Source organism: Trichechus manatus, unplaced genomic scaffold (assembly GCF_000243295.1).
Source record: "Trichechus manatus latirostris isolate Lorelei unplaced genomic scaffold, TriManLat1.0 scaffold00126, whole genome shotgun sequence".
Taxonomy (NCBI): Eukaryota; Metazoa; Chordata; class Mammalia; order Sirenia; family Trichechidae; genus Trichechus; species Trichechus manatus.
The window spans coordinates 5424023-5446834 of record NW_004444062.1 but is presented as its reverse complement, the minus strand read 5'-3'; the positions used below and the strand labels follow the sequence as shown (position 1 = coordinate 5446834).

General features: G+C 37.0%; 1 protein-coding gene across 6 annotated transcripts in view; it reads right to left on the bottom strand.

Annotated features, from left to right (window-relative positions):
* Window positions 1–22812, bottom strand: part of RFC1 (replication factor C subunit 1) — an 82961-nt gene that overhangs the window by 13360 nt on the left and 46789 nt on the right. For 3 of the 6 annotated variants that reach the window (XM_023738939.1, XM_023738941.1, XM_023738944.1), the window contains 15 exons: window positions 20372–20449; window positions 19049–19136; window positions 17870–18156; window positions 15192–15299; window positions 11077–11256; window positions 9774–9878; window positions 7220–7619; window positions 5477–5589; window positions 3695–3809; window positions 2330–2421; window positions 2004–2141; window positions 1761–1856; window positions 1548–1646; window positions 736–890; window positions 497–614 (listed from right to left, as the gene is read on the bottom strand). In XM_023738939.1, coding sequence (XP_023594707.1) covers window positions 497–614; window positions 736–890; window positions 1548–1646; window positions 1761–1856; window positions 2004–2141; window positions 2330–2421; window positions 3695–3809; window positions 5477–5589; window positions 7220–7619; window positions 9774–9878; window positions 11077–11256; window positions 15192–15299; window positions 17870–18156; window positions 19049–19136; window positions 20372–20449 — 2172 coding nt within the window. The remainder of the gene's footprint in view (window positions 1–496; window positions 615–735; window positions 891–1547; window positions 1647–1760; window positions 1857–2003; window positions 2142–2329; window positions 2422–3694; window positions 3810–5476; window positions 5590–7219; window positions 7620–9773; window positions 9879–11076; window positions 11257–15191; window positions 15300–17869; window positions 18157–19048; window positions 19137–20371; window positions 20450–22812) is intronic. The other 3 variants (XM_023738940.1, XM_023738942.1, XM_023738943.1) reach the window with 3 other exon arrangements.

Here is a 22812-nt window from a genome sequence, read left to right as displayed (position 1 = left end):
TAGGTTGTTTCCATCTTTTTGCTATTGTGAACAGTGCTGCAATGAACATGGGTGTGCATATATCTATTCGTGTGACAGCTCTTATTTCTCTAGGCTATATTCCAAGGAGCGGGATAGCTGGATCATATGGTACATCTATTTCTACCTTTTTAAGGAAGCACCAAATGGATTTCCAAAGTGGTTGTACCATTTTACATTCCCACCAACAGTGTATAAGTGTTCCAATCTCTCCACAACCTCTCCAGTATTTATTATTTTGCATTTACCTAAAAATATTTTTAAAACAACTGAAAAATAAGGGTCGATTAAGACAAAGACACTAGTGGCCACACTGTTTCCATCTATAAAAAATTGTATTTTTGCCACAAGAGCCATAATGTTTATCTGGCGTTTCAAATATCTAAAAGCTATTTCAGTACAGCTTTCAGTATCTAAAAGCTACTTTGTTCCCTTAACTAAAGCAGAGCATGCACTTTAAAGTGAGCACTATGCTAACCTGTGTGGGCAGAAGGCTCCAGTTTTGTTTACTGCGGATCTGACTATCCACTAGGTCACCGTCGCATATACTATCCGCTGCTCTGCTCAACAGCATCAAGTGCTTCTTCATGTCGCCCCTGTAGGAAAGAACCAGTGTGGGTTACATTACTCTCCACCCCTCAAGTTCCTCCCTGAGTATTTGGTCTTTGAAGTGCTCAGAAGGGTACCAATTCTACCCGTCACCCTCTGAACACTCACCCTGCGGCTATAGGCTTCACATGTACATAGTTCTCCTGGACAAAGAGGGGGGCTATTGAATAATCATGAAAAAAGAGATCCAATTTGTCCATAAGTGACATATGAGCAGTCTCCTCTCCAGCTGCAAATACTTTCCGGGCAACATCAAATGGTCCCTAAAAAAAATTAACAGAAAAACAAACAAACACCAACAAAAAAACACTTCTTAAATCACTGCTCTAGCTGTAACAAATTCTGACTAATGAGTAGGTGAAATGGAACACCAAAAACCTGTTGCTGCTGAGTCAATTCCAGCTCACAGCGACCCTACAGGACAGAGCAGAACTGCCCCATAGGGATTCCAAGCAGTGGCTAGTGGATTCGAATTGCTGACCTTTTCGGTTAACAGCCAAACTCTAACCACTGCACCACCAGGGCTCAGAAATGGAACACAGAGGTAATTAATACAAACTTCTAGATTCAGAAAGGTTATTAAACTAAACCATTGGTAACAATACTCTGAAGAGTTCCAAACACTTAAAAGATGAAATCTACACAAAAGAGACTCTGGAAAAGTCATTTTATGACAAGTGAAGCATGAATGTAATTAAAACTTAACCCTTTCTCAAAATTTACAATATACATTGACAGTACTTGAAGAAAAATTAATTTGAATTGGAAACACTTCTAGTAGCTGTCCATGGTTCTTGTGATAAATATTCATGGATTCCTTAGGTATGCTGAGGAGCTATAAAGACTATTTCTATCAATACCTACAAAACAAGAAGTGCTTTGGCTTGGGAAAGTAATTAAGAAAAGGAAATGTATTTTACCAGCTTTATGTCCTTTTTGGCTCTACTAGAATCAGCCTTGGCCTGGTCATAGGTTAGTGCTTTACTCTGTGCACACCACATACTCAGATTGTGCAAAACCTAAAAGAATCGCAAATAAGTTAAGACAATGTCAACATGGGAAAATTTCCCCCACCTCTGCAAAGGCATCAAAAGAATCATCAACTAAAGTCATATATAATGTATTTAATTTACCTGTCTGATATCTTGATTAGCTCCCAAAATTATTTCATTCATAGCTGGAGGGGGAATCTTTAAACCCTCTTTAAATGCAATAGACATCATAGCACCCTGAAAATGACAAGGGGAATTTTTAATAATTAAAAAAAAAATTCATACAACTAGATACTTTAAAAACATTTATCAGATACTTTAAAAAACTGACCCCTATATAAGTAGGATAGTGTGATGAAGAGGAAAAAAGTCCAATCATCATACCTTAATCTGTTCAACTCGAGGTCTTTGAAAACGAAGATCAAAACAATAATGAACCAAAGAGCGAATCTTCGGATGATTTCTGTCATTGCACATGCAAATAATGGGAATTTTTGTATGTTTTATCAGGCCAATTAACTCCTGAAAGTAAAATATGCAACACAAAAATATTTAGAAAACAACAAAATGCCACACAACATATTTAGATTTAAAAAAGCTCCTCAGCAGCATGCCTTAAATGCCTTATCAGAACACAATAATATGTCTTTACAGAAATAAAAACATTTAAAATGCAGCAGTAAAACTGCAAACATACAGTCTTCCTTTACCTGAATTCCTCCCCTGTCCTCATTGCCTGCCATGCCGTCCACCTCATCCATGATGAGAGCGTGTCTGGTGCTTGCTGAATGGACGGCGCCACCTGACCCATGTGCAGAAGAAACGGAATGGGACAGAAACAAAATAATTGTTCAAAAACTACTGCTTTAAATAAAATTACATAACATTTTAAACCAGAAATACAGGTCTATGCTACAAAATTCAAAAGGTATGAAACAGCATGCAGTGAAAAGAAATTCCCCCTCTCACTCCTGCCCCTTTTTCCTTCCCAGAGGCAAACACGGTTAACAGCCTCTTAAAAGAGATATTCTATACATATTAAAACCATGTGTGCATAAAAATACACACCTTGGTTTTGTCTTTTAATATATTTTGGCAATCTGTTCTTTATCAGTGGATATAGAACATTTCATTTTTTAAAAGAAGTGTTTAATATTCCATTTACATATATATCATAGTGTTCTTAATCACTATCTACTGATGAAGTATTAGGATGCTTCCAATCTTTTGCTATTATAAACCAAACTAAATGAATCTCTTTGTACATATGTCATTTTACACATACACAAATATAACAATAGCTAAATTCCAGGAGTTGGAATTTCTGGCTTAAAGGCTATGTGCAATTTTAACTTTGGCAAGTACTGCCAGATTGCTCTCCACAGATTTGTACCATTTACACTCCCACCAGCTGTGTATAAAAGTGCCATTTCCTGAGCAGCTTCTCTTTCACAATGATTCTCTACCACTGAAAGGACAAGGATTCAGATGGCCGTGCTTACCAGAGGCTCTGAGTATGTGGTGTTTAATCCTTAATTTTCGCATTGTCTTTTCCCCATAAACTCTGGCCACACAAAACCACAAGCTACAATCTGAAACACAGGTGCACTTTCACATTGTCTTTACTTACTCCTCTACCTTTGCCTGAAATGACCACTTTCATACTCAAACTGTTTTCTGTCTCATTCTTCAAAATAACCTCTCACTGGTAGCTTTCCCCAATGCCCCAAGCAGAATAACCTCTTCAAGCACAGGCCTGTATTGCAGTTATTTCTTTTTCTTTCCCTCTTCACAGGACGCACCTGTGAATCCTCTATAATTACATGCAAAATGTATAAATATGAGCACGTATGCATTTTTATCAGATTCTTAGAAACCTGTAAGACCTAAAACATAGTAAGAACTATTATCCTGTAAGAGTCACATTAGAAACCTTTCTTATTCTCTCTTTAGCCCCAGAATGTAGCTGGGTGCCTGGCACATAGTAGTGTTCAATATCTGTTAGTGAACATTGAAATGAACTTGTTTTTCTTGCATAACCACAGAAAACAGTTCAAAAAAACCAAACCACATACCTGAATAAAAGCCTTTGATGCTGGTATTATTCAGTGATTCAGAAACAATCTCCTTCAAACTGTTTTTACTCCTAGTGTCGCTTGCATTCAGTTCTACATAGCTATATCCCAACTCCTGATCGAAATACAGGGAACCATTACTTTTACAACGCAAATTAATCCCACCCCCAAAAGCTGGGCCCTTAGGGAAGGGGAGAGAAAAACCACATAAAGAGCCATGGGTTAAAAGCCTGAAGAGAAGGTATGATACTAACAGACAATGAGGTTAAGTCAATATCTGTATCTATATACAAGGATCTATTAGACATTTGTGCTATTTATAAGATAATACACCCCAAGTGCATATGTCTCCCAATGAGAGATTTAAAAAATATCATATACATACATACCACACACACACACATATAAACACATACAAGTTTGGTCTGAAAACCGCAGTTACAACAGTGTACTTGACAAAGTAATTTTACTAAGATTACTTCTAAAAATCCTAGAAAGAATTAATATGATCATAGCAAGATTTCAGTATCAGATACAGGATCAATCTTTTGTACAATACCAAAAGGCAATTTTACCTCCTTAAGATATAAAGTTAAATCATTCTTTGTCAAACTACCCAATACACAATTTTCCTCGCAAACCACAAAAAATCAAGTTATTCTGATACCTAAAATTGACCAGCTTATAAAATGTCTATTTCTAAAAAAGTAATTATAACAATAAAGGAATAAAGAGAGAAAAGAATCATGTTCACAATTATAGGGGCTAGGGAAAAATACATTTATTTTTGCCTTTTTTTTAATGTTTATAAATATAATGGAAAACATACAGTTCTTATACAGTGAAAGCTATGAGAGCCGGAACTTGCCGGGACTGCCTTGCTTTTCTAGGTCTCGCAAGTTTTCTGCCTCTGTCAGGGTGCGTGCAGTCTTACCACTCTTCTATCACTTGCTTTAGTGGGAAATATTTGAGTTTTCCTTCTCTGACAGGTTTCTGCCTTACATAAGTTTTGGCTTCCACAAATTTTACCGTACCAGCTAAAAATTTAAGCTCTGGTTCCATATAACAAAGATGAAAAGAAACCACCAGCTTCTGGGGCACAGGGTTGGGGAAACCAGCAATAAATTTACCATCCCTTCTTTTATCACTCTGATCCCAACACATGAGCTCCAATTTGTCTAAGGACAAAGCAGATCAAGTTCCCTGACTGTCTAGAGATAGGAAGTGACAGAAACAAGAAGAAAGGCAATATGATATAGTGGTGAAGAGCAGAAACTCTGAGTCAGACTGCCTGGGTTCACACTGGGCCTCCAGCCCCCTCTCTAAGCCTGCTTCATTTGTCAAATGAGGATAACAGTACCTGCTTCATAGAAATATTACAGGGGTCTATAAAATATCTGTATCTATATGTAAGGATCTTAAGATATTTATCTTACCCATTATACAGCCCAAGTGCATAGCATATTGGCCTGGCACACAGGTAAATGCTACCTATAAATTAATTCATATTAATTTAAAATTATTAAAAAAGGATAAAATTATTTAAAAATATTAATATTAAAAAAGGATAAAAATGACAAATATTACCAGAACTAAAGCAAATTCTAAAGGTTTGTTTGTTTTTAAAGTATACACACAGCAGATTAAAATATAATATAGATACTACACCTGTACGTACACACACACACACACACACACACACACACACCTTCCACACACACGCCTTCCACACATGCCTACTCCTGGGTAATCTTTCCAACTGCACCACGACAGAGCACCCACCTGACAAACCAGGGAAGCTGTGGTGGTTTTGCCAACACCTGGAGGGCCGGAGAGCAGTGCTGCTTTAAAACTAGAGCCATCATCTTTGCCGGCAAATTTACCAAACTTTGCTGCTAGAGAAAAAGAAGTTTCAGAGTGTTATCCGGTATTACCTAATAGAAATCCAGGAATGGCAAGTATAGTTGTGCATAAACTTAGCACTGAGAGCAGTCCTCTAGTTTGGTTCTAAATTTGCAGAATATTTTCCACCAAGTATAAACTACAGTTTCTAGAGCATTTAGCAAAATTCTACTCCCTACCTCACCCTAATACAAAAATAAATAAATAAACTAAAACTAATCTTAAAATTCTGAGTTTAAACAATACTTTTAAGAGTTTCCTTTCCGACAAAACACACAAGCCATGGAGCAGACCGTCCGTCCTGATCCTAACTCCACCATGAGCCAGCTGGGAGTACTTTAGAAGTGACTCAACCTCTCAGTGTCTGTTTCCTCCTTGGTAAAATGAAGGAAACAATAGTATGTACCTGGTAGATGTTGTGAGGATGAAATTGCTGAGCACAGAGTCTAGCACGCCTCAATAAATGTTAACAAGCATAATCAGCTATGTGATCCAAAAAAAGAATTAATGAATTAAAGACGATGTGCCTGGAATTATCTTGCAAAGTTCAACTCTAGAGCATTCTTCCTCCCCACAACACGTGGGTGCCTGGCACACAAAGGGTGATCAATACTTGCTCGATGAACGAGAGAGATGATTAAACCTACTGCCAACAGGCATAAGAAAAGGGACTACAGTTCACCTGAGGCCTCAGAAAACCTCCAGGCACATGAAGCACTCATGCCCTAGGTATAAAGATTTTATGTGGTTTTGGAAAGGTAAAGAAATCCAACTTATAGTTATCATTACAACTATATTATCTAACTTATAAATAAATTGGCATCACTGACCAATGTCTAAGTGACCACTTACATATTAATAAACCATCAACACTTTGGGAATTCACTGTGACGCTAAGTTCTGCCATCTTATTTCTCACACAGTATCCCTCCGAGGGCAGCTGAAACTTAAGAAAACACTACTAACATTTGTGATCTGGAGCCTCAGTGCCAATAATACTTTGGATATTAAACATACATTCTGTCTTTTCATTTTCCATGACAAATACATGGTGAACAAGCACAGAAACTTGGAAGCTCAGCCTTATCAGAAGCAAATCATACATGGTACTGGGATTTTTAGGCTGCCTACTCTGTAAGCATGCCTCAGCTTTTTATTCACATCTTTTACCCCAGTCCTCTTGCACTTTCAGCAGCCATGCTCTCACGTCTTCAAACCTCGGCATGAGAACCCTTTCCCAACCCAACACTCACCCTCCTCTCTTCATCTAGGTAACTTATACTTGGTTTTCAAGTCTTAGCTTAGACTTCCCTTCCTCCAGGATGATTTCCATGACCACATCCCCAACCCCTATGCCTACCCCTATGGCAGTACTCAGCACAACAGATTTTAATTGCTAGTTTATACATGTCTCCTCCAGTGATTGTGAGCTCCTTGAGGGGGACACACTGTGTTTTGTTCACAACAGTACCTCCAGGACCTAGTACTGCACCTGGGCTCAGAGCAGGCTCTAATAAATGTTTGCTGATAGGTGAATGAACCGTTAGACACCCTCACATACGTGTAAATGAGCAATTAGATGTTGACAAACACACACAAAAATGAGTAAAGCTGTAAAATCACCGTGTTTTTTATCTTCGGATGGACTCTTGTGCCAGTTCTGAAGCCAGCGTAGGAGTTTGTTGGCACAGCTCTGGTCACCCTGCTGTCCAATTATGGTCTTGAGCGAAGTTGGCTTATATTTATCCACCCAGAGCAAACTTTCCACTTTGTGTCCACTGCTGTCATCAGTCAAATTCCTAGCCCCACTGTCAACACTTGTTTCCTCAGCCACCTGCTCCTCAAAGTCCAGGCCTTTCTGAAACACACTCGGTTCCTTTTTTACTGACTTTAAAGAGCCGCCCCTTTTGGGAGTCAGCTTGCTCTTTTTAGATTCTGAGTCCTTCTTATTTGGACTAATTTTTCTTTTTCCTTGGTCAGTTTTTTGGGGTGTTCTCTCCAATTTGGACTTTTCTTTCTTCATCTTAAAAATTAGAAAGGTGAGAAAAAAACCTGATGAGACGTACGAAATTTCCATCCTGCTAAATCTACTCTAGAGGGCAAGCAGAGATATCTAAGTGAGCTGGTCTTTTGGACTCTGCTGTTTGTAGAAATCACCACCTCCCAAATTTCATAAAATTAGCAATGAACACAACAAAATGCACCCAAGTGTATGTAATTTTTAAGTGAGAACACCTTAGTTTATGAAGCAGTGTTTCTTATTCATTTTTTAAAAAAATATGTATTCCAATTTCAGTTTGAAAAAAATGGGATGAATGAGTAAGAGATTTTTATTTCAAAGTTTTCTGGCAAGCTAAAAGTTAATGCCTCCAAAAAAATCTTGTACATGAATGTTCACAGCAGCTTTACAATAGCTAAAAAGTGGAAACAGTGCAAATGTCCATCAACAGATGAATGGAATGGACAAATAAAGTGATACCACAAAATGTGGTATATCAACATAATGGAATAATATTCAGCCATAAAAAGGAGTGAAGTACTGATACATACTACAACATGGGTGAATCTTGAAAACTTAATGCCGAGTGAAGGCACAAAATGTCACATATCATATAGTTTCACTTATATGAAATGTCCAGAATAGGCAAATACATGGAGACACAAGTTAGATTAGTGGTTGCTAGGGGCAGGGGGAAAGAGGGCATGAAGAGTGACTGCTAATCAGTACAGGTTTTCTTTTGGGGGGTGATAAAAATGTTGTGGAATTAGACAGTGGTGATGGTTGTACAACCTTGTAAATATACTAAAAACCACTGAATTATATGTTTTAAAAGAATGACTTTCATAGTATGTGGATATTTCAATTAAAAAAAAGTATCTCTTTACCTGTGGATGCTAAAATCAGCAGGTGGAAACTGGAGGAGAAACAGGGTATGAGCATAGTCTTAAGTATCTCCCCCAAGACAGCTATCAATTACAAGGGGAAAACTAGTCACTTTACAGTGGAGAACCCAGCAGACATCTTAACCAAGTAATCACGGTTAACATCACCAGTAATAAGACATATTGACTTCATGTACACCCAATGTAATATATTTCTAGGATACAATATCACTTCTGTGGTAGTCTTATCAAAAATGTATAATGTCAACCTAATCATGAGAAGATATCAAACAAACGCAAATTGAGATACATTCCACAAAACTGACTGGTACTCATCAAAAGTGTCAGATCATAAAAGACAAGGAAAGGCTGAGGAACTGTCACAGGCTGGAGGAGACTAAGAAGACACAACAACTAAATGCCACATGGGATCCTGGATTGGATATCGGTATAGAGAAAGGACATTAGGCGAAAAACATGAAGTTGTAGTAACGTGTAGTTTAGTTAACAGTATTGTACCAGTGTTAATTTCTTAGTTTTGATAATTACACTATGATTATATAAATTGTTAAGATTAGAGGATACTGGGTAAGGAAGGGCCAACCCAACTCCTTCCCCAGGATTTTTCTAACTGGAATAATCTGAGAAGACCATCTCACCTCTGGGGTGACAGAGCTAGAGATATTAATCTTGAACTACCGGCACCCTGTGTCCTGCATGTGGAAAAGGCCTGTGTGCAGTGGGAATGAATGAGGCTAAAACTAGGAGAAGCAGAGAGACAGAAATCAAAAGGGGTCCTGAAAGCATTCATAGTCTCTGGGTCCAGCAGCCACCAGACCAGACCCATCCTGCCTAATTCAGTTATATGCACCAATATGTTTCCCCCCTTTTTGCTAAAAGCTAATATAGGCTGAGTGTCACAACTGAAAAAGTCCTGATACATATCTAATTGAACATGAATTTATCATGCTGACACCTACAACGTATCTTTAAAAGAACTCTTAGGCAACAATCTTTGCAAAAAGTCAACCCAAGAAAATAGAAAATATGGAAAGTTTCATAAGTAGATATGGTAAGTGTAATACACTGTCCTCTATGGTCATATTCCTTTGAGAAAGGTAAGAAAATACACCAAAGAAGACATCCTGAAACAGAGTCCTGCAGCTCAAAAGGAAGTAATGTAAGCTCATTTGTGGTAGAAGGGGACATTAATCTTTTAGTAAACAGCCCTGTATCCACCCAAGAAATGAAACAATATCCCCAATTAAATAAAACAAGTTCATTATATACAAACCTCAGCTTCAACTGCTATTTCATACTTGGACTTCTTGCCTGGCATAGTTCGAATCAGATTCAATAAGCCATCTTCGTCAATAATTTTTGTTCCCAAGGCTGCTGCCTTTTGATTAAAAATTCAAGTCATTAAAACTGCATCCTTTCTGTTAAAAAATATTATACTAGGGCCTATTAGTAAGTGAAAAAACCACACTTGCAAATTAAACAGCACTGGAATTAAAATAACATATTCATCAGAAAGTACCACTAACAAGAAAGAACATGACAGACACATTCCTTAGCGTGGTGGGTTGGCACTCAAAGTGTCACATTACTACTTTTGTGGATTACTTTACCTACTCCCTCTACCCTAAAAAGGGGCAAAGCTACTAGGACCTAAGTTCAGTTCTTGACACACTCTCCCATGTTTGCCTCATATGGCAGACACTTTCTCCCACCTTCTTCCATGCTAACAGAGCTCCAATGTGCCCATTCCCCAGTGATAGATCATGATTGGTCTAAGACAGTCAGGAGAGTTGTAATCCTGTCCAGTCTCTCTTGTAGTTCTGGTCATGTGACCAGCTCTGGCCAATGAGACTTAAGTGGAATTCTACAGGTATTTCTGGGAAAATTCTTGCTTTCCTAATAAAACAGTCACGGCTAGTATGACATCTTGCCACTTCTTCCTTTTTCTGGCCTTAAAAGCAGACTTGAATGCCCAGAACTGCAGCTGCCTTGAAACCACAAGGCAACATGCACGAGGACTAAAGCTAACACCATAAGGACAACAGCGCTGAAGACAAAAATAATCTGACTACATGACTGACCTGTTGAACCATCCCCAGTAACTTCCTTACCTCTGGGATTCTTGTTATGTGAGGAAAATCAGCAACCATTTGTTTAAACCATGGTTATTCGGGTACTCTGTTACTTGAGGCTGAACACAGTCCTACCTGACAGAACTGATTCTTCCCCTATGAACTTCAAATAAGTTAAAATGGAGTCTACAGTGGCATATACAGAATACTTACGACTAGAAAGAAAAAAAAAATAGAATTGCATTTGCTTCTGTCTTCAAAAAGAGATTTAAACCTGAGTATATGTTAAGAAAGTCAAGGTCAAGTAAACAGTAACTGTGCCTTCAGTTGGAAAACTAAAATCCTGGGGTCAAAGCCAACAACACTTCTGTGAAGAAAAATAATGCAGGGGAGAAATTATTTTTCCATCTTTTTTTCCTCCACTTAACTCTGTGTAAAGGTTATATCAGAACTTCCCAAGGTGAGCAAGCTATTTCGCCGTGTTGAGAACACAGCAGGACCCACCTTATCACTCTTGGACTGTCCACTATCCCGACCCATGACAAGGTAGTTTGTTTTCTTGCTGACATTTCCGGTTACTTTCCCCCCATAACGCTCAATTAGAGACTTGGCCTCATCTCGTTCAATGGACTCCAGCACTCCTGTGATTACAAATATCAGGCCTTCCAAGCAATTTTCAGCTCCCTAAAAACCAAAATGTTCAAGCAGAGAGGAAATTACATGGTAGCTTTCCAAGGAAATATGTGACATCAAAACTGCAGGAAGTTGATTTTTCTTCATAAATAACCTCAGCATGAAAAATTTGCTGGAAATTTAAAGCAAATAAGTAGCACTTCAAATTAAATCCTGAGAAATTCTTAGGTAGGCTAACATTTAATAAAGTTATAAAACCAACAATGAAAAATATACATTCAATACTGTTAGCAAAGCTTATTAAAATTACCCATATTATTTTCTATTTTGCTTGTTTTATATTTAAACTACTAGCTAACCTGTATAAATTTAAGTAAATAATCACAGGCAATCCGCCTACAGCAACTCTTGCTTTTGTTAAAAACGGAAAGTTTCGATTCTAAGACTAGCTCACGTCACCTAAACAAGCTTGAGCTCCTGCCCTTCTCTCTGCTGATAACCTTATGATAGTAAATCTAACAACCTACTAGTAACTTATAGGCAAGATCATTTTATCATCCCTTGACTGGAAAGGTAAACACTCGTAATACAAAAGACCCTGGACAAAGAGACCTGAAAGGAAGAGTTATTTAACCTTAATTAGGACTGTACAGGTATCTGCTTTTCTAAAGTTTTCTAAAGTTTGCTTTACACCACTTTACTTTTACGAAAGACCTACATTAGTACCTGTTTTCACTAACTGAAAGAAATCCGAAGAGGATTTTCACTTTTACAAAAAAAGGTGAAAAGTGGAAACAGTGTTCAGCATTGATTTTGCAGTAAGCCATTAAAGAGGCCATGTGCACCCCAAGCAGCAAGAGTGGCATTGCCAAGCTTCTTCCCTGGGAACTGTACTCCACATCTCAGCACCACGCCACCATAGCTTTGAACTGTGTCTGTGAGCATCTGTGCTAGATCTCAATTTACTTTGTGTATCCATTAGCAAGATGTATCCTAAAGTATCAGAAAAGCCTAAGAGCTTAGAAAGGTGTTATACTTAGTGTAATATAAATCCTGCTCTTCTGTGGGATTCGAACCCCGGCCCTTCAACCCAGCCCCATGTGTTATTGCCAGCTAGGCTGCCAGGGTAAGCATCAACACCACCACCTCTCACCCTTCCAGTGTGCTTGCTGTCTTCCCGATTCTGGTAAGTGAAACCACACTGTACACACGATAATTCTAGTGTATAGGCTGTGCATTTACCATGTCATTCCTGCTTTTACTGTACGTTAGTGTTATTTTAGGTTTTATCTGTTATTTGGTAGGTTGTTTTTTGGGTTTGGGAATGCCCCAAAATATTTGCCATATAAATTAACGGTAATTGCTGCTTCGTTTTACACCATTTCAGCTTTAAAAGGTTTCACAGGAACACTCTACTTTTGGATAGCGGGGGAAACCTGTGTATAGTTTTAGCACTTTTTATTTTTGCAACCCAATGGTCTAATAAAATGGCACAACCAAGCAAAATGCAAATTAAAATTATATATGATATTCATATCATTTACTTTTTAAATAGAGAATTGAGATCAACACAGACTTAAAAAGGCTTGAAAAAGAAACCAAACAAAACTCAGACTGCCCCAATATAAGTTCAATCCTTCACCATTCAGATGAAGATCTTTCTCAGCAGACAAAAGAAATAGCTATGAATCTGTCTGGAGGGAAAAAAAAAGTCTCTAACAACATCTCAAGGTCCCTAACAAGCCCTATTGTTCTAGGATTAAAATGATCTAATGAATACTACAAGTACTTAAATTTTCTCAACAAATTCAAAATAACTCTGGAAAACTCACCATTCAAGCCCCTATCCCACACCTGAATCATCTATCATCTCTTGAACTATCACCCCACATGGCTCTGAATATCTTTTACCTTATCCAATCTCAACACTTTTAGACTCTACCAAACTCTTCCCACCCTATAACTCTACTCTGGGACCAGCAAACTACCCAATAGCTCCAACCTCCTCTCTAACATCACAAAGAACTCTCAAGCAAAGGCTCGTTTAGTCTCTCATACATTATGAAACAGAAGCAAAGCTGGCATCTTCCTCTAGCCTCCTATACAACTCACTAACCTCATGAGGCTCGTATCTCCCAACTACATCATCTTGTTCCCCTCTTCATTAGGGGAATTACTAATCTCCATATGTGGTTAGGATACCCTCCCCTTCCCACCTTCTCAGAAATCTCAGATGACATTTTATTATCCTTCTCCCTTCTTCTGCTAGTATACCTTCAATCACTCCCTTTCTGGTAGATCTATCCCATCAGCAGAAAAAAAAAAAAAAAGCTTTAAATATCTCCTACCTTAAAACATTTATGTTCTCCCCCTAAGCCCCACCTCCCATTTCTAGCTATAAGTCCTCTCTCTCCCCTCCCCTATGTTTATAACCAAACTTTCCAAAAACATTACCTGCTTATGGTGTCTGTTTTATCTCCTCCCACTCACTCTTCAACCCACTTTTATCAGGCTCTGCCTCCATCACTCTGTTGAAATTGCTCTTGCACTAATGACTATTTATGTTATAAATGCAATGGAGAATTTCCAGCCTCCTCTTACTTGGTATCTTAGCAACACAACAGACTTAATTACTCATTCATTTTAAAAATATTCTCTTCCGTTTGCTTCTGTGACACCACCCTTATCAGGCTTCCCTCCTACTTTGTACTGCTGCTTCTCAGTATCCTTTTGAGTTTCACCCTCTCCTCTACTCTATTAAGAAGTTGAGGCTGATGCCCTCTTCTCATCCTGCACTATTTTGCCAGACGGTATCAATCCCTTAAAATATTATTTACATGCCAATAACATCCACATTTTTACATCCAGCCTTGACTTTGTCCTGAGCTCCAGACCCACATACCTACCTGTCTACTCAGCATCTCCATGTGGCTATCTCATCGTCTAAAGCACATTAAGTTCATCAACAAACTCATCATCATCTCCCCAAACCTGCTTTGCCACCAATGGCACCAGCATCCCTCCAGTTGCTTATGACAATAAATTGGAAGCTACCCCTGATGCTCATTCTTTCTCATTTCCCACTTTGAATTATCACCCAACTCTTGTCCACCACTTGTCTGTCAGCCTTCAGTATGGATTACATCTCAATGTAAAGAAAATAAAAATCTTCACAACTGGACAAATAAGCAACATCATGATAAACTGTGAAAATATTGAAGCTGTCAAGGATTTCATTTCACTTGGATCCACAATCAACCCCCATGGAAGCAGCAGTCAAGAAATCAAATGACATATTGCATGGGGCAAATCTGTTGCAGAAGACTTCTTTAAAGTTTTAAAAAGCAAAGATGTCACTTGGAAGACTAAGGTAAGCCTGACCCAATCCATGGTATTTTCAATCACTTCATATGCATGCGAAACCTGGACAAGGAATAAGGAAGACCAAAGAAGAATAGATGCCTTTGAACTATGGTGTTGGCAAAAAATTCTGAATATTCTATGAGCAGCCAGAACAAACAAATCTGTCTTGGAAGAAGTATAGCCAGAACACTCCTTAGAAGCGAGGATGGTGAGACTTGGTCTCATGTACAACTAGAAATTTAAATATGTATTATGAAAATAGGGCATTTTAAAAGAATTTTTAGGTTAAAAAAAATTAAACCTATGAAAATAGTAATTTGGCACGTGATCTTTAGTTGCTACATGAGTATGCTGCAATTTCACATTAAGAAATATTTCTGAGAAGAGATCTCATTTTTGAAATTTAAACAAATACTCTGACTGCCTCCTAGGCCTACTTGTTGTTTAAAGGAAAATTTTTCTGAGTATCCAGTAGTGACTCAAAATAAACATCCCTAATTCCTGAAGATAGTGACTGAGGCTTTTCTGTTGTTAATTTTTAATGATTAATTCTCAGTGAACACACACATGGACTTACAGGCCGGAGACCACTACAGAATGGCATGGACTCTCAGTGCTCTTACCTTTGGTATTTCTTTGGAGCCCAGAGCTTTGGGACCTTCTCGATTTAGGTAGCTTCGATAAGCTTGATAATTAGTGCGTTTCTTTTCCGAATCTTCAGGACTTGTAGACTTTGAGGAGAGGGAAATGAAACTCAGCAGTCATGCAAAATTCATATAAAATTAAAAATACATATCTACAAGTGAATATATAGTCACTTCTGTGTTTTTAGCTGTATAAGTACTTACTCCCCAGCTCACAGACGCCTGACTTAGAAAGATCCCTGCATCAGCCCTTCTGAAACCTTTCTGCTTTCTCTAAAGGTATAAGCCAAGTTGCCATCTCTAAGCAAATAAGCTAAAAGAGTGTATTTTATTCTAGAAATTCACATAAATTTTAAATTCTATTCCATAATATATCCATATTTATTTTAAGGTAAAAATAAATTTTCCCCAAGTAAACCTGATCACCCAAGAAGATAGGCTACGTTTACCCTATGACCTGGAACACCCTTAACACATTGCCCTATGAGCATCCCAATCTGAGAATCAAAGCCCTCATGTAAGTAGCCAGCTGAAACAAGGGACAAAGTCTACACCAAAGAACAGACACATTCTATATGCCCCTATTCTCCATCTATGTTTAATCTCTCCCATTCTATTTCTTTCAGGAGATCTTACCATGGGTGTATCTCAGAAAATCCTGGGGAAATTTTTAACTATGTATTGCATGACCCACGTCCAGTTTCTGATTCAGAGATACAGCGTATAGCTAGGGCATGTATTGTGTGTTTGGGGGATAAAAACATCCTAGATAACTCTGATTTTAAAACCACTGCAAGACGGTCTCTGCTGTTTTTTTTATCTATTTTACATATTTTTAACTTGTAAGTCACCCCAAATCTCTGAGAGTAGACAAATATTACTTTAATAAAAAGAAGTGACTTAATAAAATAGCTAAGCTAGTTTGGTTATGTTGTTTGTTGCTGTGTGCCATCGAGTCGATTCCGACTCACAGCGACCCTACAGGACAAAGCAGAACTGCCCCATGGGGTTTCCAGGGAGCAGCTAGTGGATTCAAACTGCCAATCTTTTGGTTAGCAGCCTGAGCTCTTAACTACTTCACCACCAGAGCTCTAGTTTGGTTATGCTGTGAGTTAAACAAGTCATTCTGGGATGGCTCTAGAACCTAATCATAACTTTTAATAGTGGTTCTAAAATGTTGGTGTGCATTCAAATCATCAGAGGAGCTTATTAAAATACAGCTGCCCAGACTGCATGCCCTGGGAAACCATATTTTTAACAAGCTTTGCAGAAGAATCCAAGGCAAACCAAAATGAGAAAATCATTCATTTATAACATTAATTCCATGGGGGAAAAAAAATTCTGAATTCTAAACAACTTATAGCTTTTATAAGTGTACCATTTATGAAGTCAGAATTACTTGTTACTTGACCAAGATACACTAAATTTATTAAATAGATTTTGATGTTCCTAAACTACTTAAGCAAAAGCTCTGAGTCATTTCTTCTCCAACCTTGAAAAATACAGTGAAGAGTAACAGTCTCATTTAAAGATTTCTTCCTCTTTAATAAAAAAAGACAAGCTTCTGTAAACTGAACAGGTTTAGTGTGCCTAAACAAAAATATTCATCCGCCAGATAAATATTTAGTGAAGATAAACCTGAGGCCAAGAAGTTAATTGTTCCTCTAAGCATATTTATGAGCACTGACCAGACAAAAGGATTTTGAAATCACCACCCTTTCACTGTTCTATACTAAAAAATAATGGTGATGAGCAGCTAAAACATAAGACAATATTTTGCTTTTAATTCTAAGTGCCCAAGAGGCATGAAGGAATAGATAGTGGTTTTTTATTACGAAGATAAAGCAGTTCCATATCAAAGAGACCATCTGCTTCTCAAATATATTTGAAAACAAAGAAAACTTCTGAAAGGCATTCTGTATTTCACTGTTTTTTCCTTTGAAAGTGATTTCAGTATCTCAACATTGTTATACAAGAGCAAAAAGGAGCAAATTCAGAACAAATCCAAATAATTATTTTAATAATAATAGCTAAAACTTATATAGCACTTCTTATGTACCAGGTATTGTTTTAAGTGGCTTCATTTATTAACTCACTAGGTACTATAATCCCCATTTTACAAATGAGGAAACTGAAACAGAAAGAGGGTAAATAATTAGACCAAAGTCACACATCTACTCGATGGTAGGGCTATGATTCAAAACTGGTTCCAGAGTCTATGCTTGGAGCCACTGTCTTATCCTGCTTTCTTTTGGCCTCAGAGGACCAGCTCTGCCACTTACTTACAAGCTGGGTGATCTTGGAATAGTTACTTAAACTCTTTCATCTTGTTTCTTCATCTTTGAAAGTTGAATAATAAAAGCAAATACTGCACAGTGCTATTGTGAAGACTTACATATGTAACGTATCGGCACATCTGACACACAATAACACTCAAATATTGAATACTTCAGCTATATTAATTTATATTTTGCTATATTAATAATCCATATTAAAGATTTAGCCATATTAATAATCTATATTTTGCAATAGCTTCTGAATAAAATGACATCTTAAAAGTACTACAATGAGTTATAAAGTTAGAAATAAAACAGAAAACAATCAATCCCAGATCAACACATAGCTCCAAAATGATACACATTTTAGAAAGTTGCTACCTCTTTTTTAGTTGGAGAACTTCTGGTTTTCTTAGGAGTTTTTGTTTCTCCTTTCAGTTCAATAGCATTTTCTTTTTTTTTTGAGCCCATTGGCTCTGCTTCTTGATAAGAACTCTTTTCTTTTTTTTTCAAAAGTGCCAGCTTAGAACTGGCCTTTGTAGGAGAGGGTTCTCCTCTTCTGTGAGCTGATAACTTAGAATGTTGCTCAGATTCTTTTGAACTTTCACATTTAGTTTGTTTCTTAGGACTACAGTTCTTTCTTTCATCTGAAAATTGTTCTGTTTTTACTAGGAAGAAAGAAAAGATTATGATTGTTGTTCTTAGAAAATGATACCCATTATCAACATTTTTTTTTTCATTTTTCAACAGAGCAATCTTAGTAGCAAACACTATCATATGGTGATTTCATTAACACATTAAGACTTTAGTTCTATAGGTTACACAGCACAGTCTTTTAAAAAAATTAGACATTTGTAGATTACTACTTCTTATATAATCAGTTCAAATTAAGGGATTTGTCTTTTTTTAATGTAAACTACTCATTTCTTGAAGTAATACAGTAATCTACATCTAGAAACATGGAATTCACTCCACAGATAAACTTCAGTTATCTGAAATTTACAGAGAAAACTTACTGACTAGAATATGTCACATAAAAATTCCATGTTTTTTAATAAAGCCTGAAAGCCCAAAATCCTGAGGTTTCAAGACCAAATGGTACTGAATGAAAGATTTACTTATAGGATTAAGATAGTCTATACTAGCAGATGGTTCCATATCAGGGCCCCTAAACAATAAAACCTCCAATCAGCAGGAGAGCTTCAGGCGACCGGACAACTATGAGTCAGCTCTATGACACAATCTCTAAGATGAAAAGCTCTAAACATCTAATTCTTTGTCTTCCTAGACTCAAGTCCACACATTGCACTATACTCAAAAATTAACAGCAAGCCAAGAGCTATAATATGTTTCTCATGACGATAGAGCAGATGGACATTCTGTAACAGCCAGTACTCAAAACAGCTTTCGAAGTCTTCTAAGTAAATATGTCCACCAGTCCTATTAAATGTCTATCTAAAAATACAAGGTAATTATTGAACAGAATATTTAAACAAGGTTACCATGAATTTTCTTCTATAAAGACAAATATTCCAGCTTATTTTTTTCTGCTAATATTACCTTTATGAGGATATTTATGTTTTTCTGTTTTACTTAAATTGGCTTGGACAGACAAAGACGTTTCTTTCTCTTCTTGGTCCTTTCGAATCTAAGCAAATTTAAAAAGTGTCAAATGTGACAAATAATAGGAAAACTATTACCACAATATCTGTTGTCAAAATAAAGTTTTAATTCTAAGTTTAAAGCCACTTTCCCACTTGGCAGGACACTACAATAAATCTTCTTTCATTCATCCACAGAATTTCTGGGGCAAATAAGCATGTTTTATTACTTCATTTTATAAATGAGGAAATCGATGTAAGAGTATAAAAATATACCTATAAAAAATTACCCTAGTTCATCCCAATCTGGGAAATCGGGAAGCAGAAACCTTATTTCTGCTTCTTTCATCTCAACTGTCAAATTTGTTAGTACTGTCCAGTAAAAAACTAAAATCCAAACCAAAAAGACTTTTAAAATAAAAACAATCTAAAGCTCAAAACAAGAGAAAAATAAGAGAGCATTTTCTCAAAAGAGAAAAAAAATCCATTCTCTCCACTGCTCCCTCAAAACTCCACTTTTCAAAGAAGTCACAAATGAAGATTTATGATACAGTATTTTTAAAAATAATTATAATTTGAATGCCTTTAGATGGAATAAGGCTTTTCAATTGACGAAGTCCCCACCACCTCCTACTGTCTTACACAGGCCTGCTTAAGTCTTGACCCCTAGTAGTATCTAAGCTTGCAAATCCCTGCTTTAAAGGAAAGAAGTAAAATCTTTTTAAATGAACAGATATTGATACTGATAATTATATTAAATGAATGTGATTCATTAGAAATTAGACTAGTTTATTGGAGATAAAGTGATGAAAAAAATCTTGATTTTGTAAAGATCCCCCCAAAATATATTCATTATTATTTGAGATTATCTTAATATAATACAGATCTTAAAGTCAGACAATTAGAAATAGAAAAATTGTGCTTCCTGAAGAGGTACTAGTTAATACTAAAGTTATTAAATTTGTATCCCATAGGAATTTTATAATACATTATTCTCTGACCAAGCACATAAGAGCCCTTCATGATAGAGAATAAGGAAAAGCTGTAATTTCTCGTTGTGTGAAGAAAGGTTCTGGTTTCCTTTGACTCTCTTGATCTTCTTTAGGCAGAATAAGTTTCTCAATGAGCTTCCCAAAAATATTTTTATAAATTAAAACAATGTAGTTGTGTTCTGGAAGAATTACTCATGGTTGTACATCCAGTGTCTAGAATACACAGGTACGAAAACGAACACAGATCTGTATCGTATATTCAGAGTGCAAATAGCCCAACATAAAGCAACCTTTTTGGTCTTGGGTTCTTCATCCAACATGGCCAACGTTCTGGCAAACTCTTCATCCTCATGCAGCTGCCTCTCCAACTGTAAACAGTGTCAACACAATGAGCTGCTTTTGTTCTTTTTGTAAACGATGTTTGTTTCATGATACTTAGAAAAACATTTTCCAGAAAATGACTATAATATTTTTCCACTTAACATTAATAGTCAAGTATCACATGTTTGTTTTGCTAAGGCAAATTACATTTCAGAACATACATTTCTAGGTTACCAGGCATGATAAATAAATTCAGCATACTCTGAAAGTCACATTTCTTATAAAATTCAAAGCCTATAGTTTTCTCTTAATGGTCCTAATGCAACACTTACAGATCTCTTATTTCTATTTAAACTCTAGAAAGAGCTCTGAAAGGAATCTCAACAGGGTAGAAAAACAATAGTCTGGATGGCACAAAAGAAAAAGTGAATCTAAGAAATTAAGAAAACTGCATATATTTCTTTGCATACAATAGCAAGATATACACAAATGTAACCATCAAACTCCTATTTTCAATTACTAATTCTAATGTATCTGTTGACTTTTGATAATTTAAATCATCATGTTAGTTTTCCTAACATGCTACTGTAACACACAAAGCAGACATTCTAGTTACCCTGCTGTTATTTCCAAATAGTTTCACCTTCAGCCAAATGGAGGTCTTCCAGAAGAGAATGCATGGCAGTGGAAATAGTTCTCATTATAAACTAAATGGTTTTATACCCTCTGTAAAAGGGCCTAATTTAATACCAAACAAAAGCCTCGCTATATTACTCTAACAGAAAAAAAGACCTCAAAATCCACTCATTCCCAAAAAAAAGGCTTGGAAGTTGACATAAACCTATTGAGAACATAGTAACCTGTCCTGTTTATAAGATTAACTAACCCAAGCTACACAGAACTATAAGCAAGCCAGACAGATGCAATAAACACAGTCTCTGCTGACTGTTTCTTTACCAAAACTGAACTGCACATCTAATTACTAAAAACAATATGAAAATCTTGCTTATAGAAAGGTCTTTCAAACTCTGAACCAACAATGGCCATGGAAAGATTTCCGGTTGAGCTCTGTACCATTTTCCCAAAATATCACGTTATACAGTACGTCTCTGGTAAAAAAGATTTTAGATGTTTTAGAAGACAGAACAGAAGCAACTGATGCTTCCATTAGAAAATCATTATTGGTGATTATGGCATCATGTGATCAAGAGTCCTGTATTTTAATACATTGCTTACCACAATACAAGATGTTTAACATACTGACTTACATGTTAGATACTAGATACACATTTACTAAATAAATAAACCAAGAGGTGAAAGTGAGGGGGAACAGCCAGGGAAAAATACCTCCTAGAGGGATAATTAGGGAAGACATCATCAATCATTCATATCCTAAAATTCCTTCATCAGATTAATACATTACCAGACAAGATTCTGAAAGAATGTGATGGAAAGAAGAAAATATGGGATTTTCATACAAAGTACCACACCTGGTTTGGAAAGGACTGGGTGAACTGCCAGTACATGGGACAGATAAGGAAAAGTTAGATCCCTGAAAATCACTCCACAGTTTACCTAGATCACCTCTGCTATCTTGAATTGTGTAGAGACCTGTTTGTAGTTTATGTAATTCAGTGTGATCAAATAAGATAGAAAAGGATTGTGAAAACACACACTATAAACCGCCCCCCTCCCCATGGCCTATTAGACTCACAGTAGCCAGAATGATTTTTTTTTAAAGATCCATCAAGTCACATCGCTTCTCTATTCAAAACTCCAATGGCTTCCCATGTCACTGAGACTAAACCCAAAGCCCTTACTGTCCAAACATTTTTTTTTCCTACGTGCCGTACAGAATTTTTTTTTATTGTTGAACTTCAAGTGAAAGTTTACAATTCAAGTTAGTCTCTCATACAAAAATTTATACATACATTGTTAAGTGACCCTAATTGTTCTCCCTATACTGTGACAGCACACACCTCCTTTCTACCCAATTTCCCGTATCCATTCAACAAGCTCCTGACCCTTTCTACCTTCTCATCTCACCTCCAGACAGGAGCTGCCCATTTAGTCTCATGTAACTACCTGAGCTAAGAAGCACACTCTTCACGACTATCATTTTATGTCCCATAGTCCAGCCTAATCTTTGTCTGAAGAACTGGCCTCGGGAATGGTTTTAGTTCTGGGTAGACAGAGAGTCTGGGGGCCATGCTTCATGGGGTTCCTCCAGTCTCAGGCAGACCATTATGTCTGGTCTTTTTACTAGAATTTGAGTTCTGCACGCCACTTTTCTCCTGCTCCATCAGGGATTCTCTGTTGTGTTCCCTGTCAGGGCGGTCATTGGTGGTAGCCAGGCACCATCTAGTTCTTCTGGTCTCAGGCTGATGAAGTCTCTGGTTTATGTGGCCCT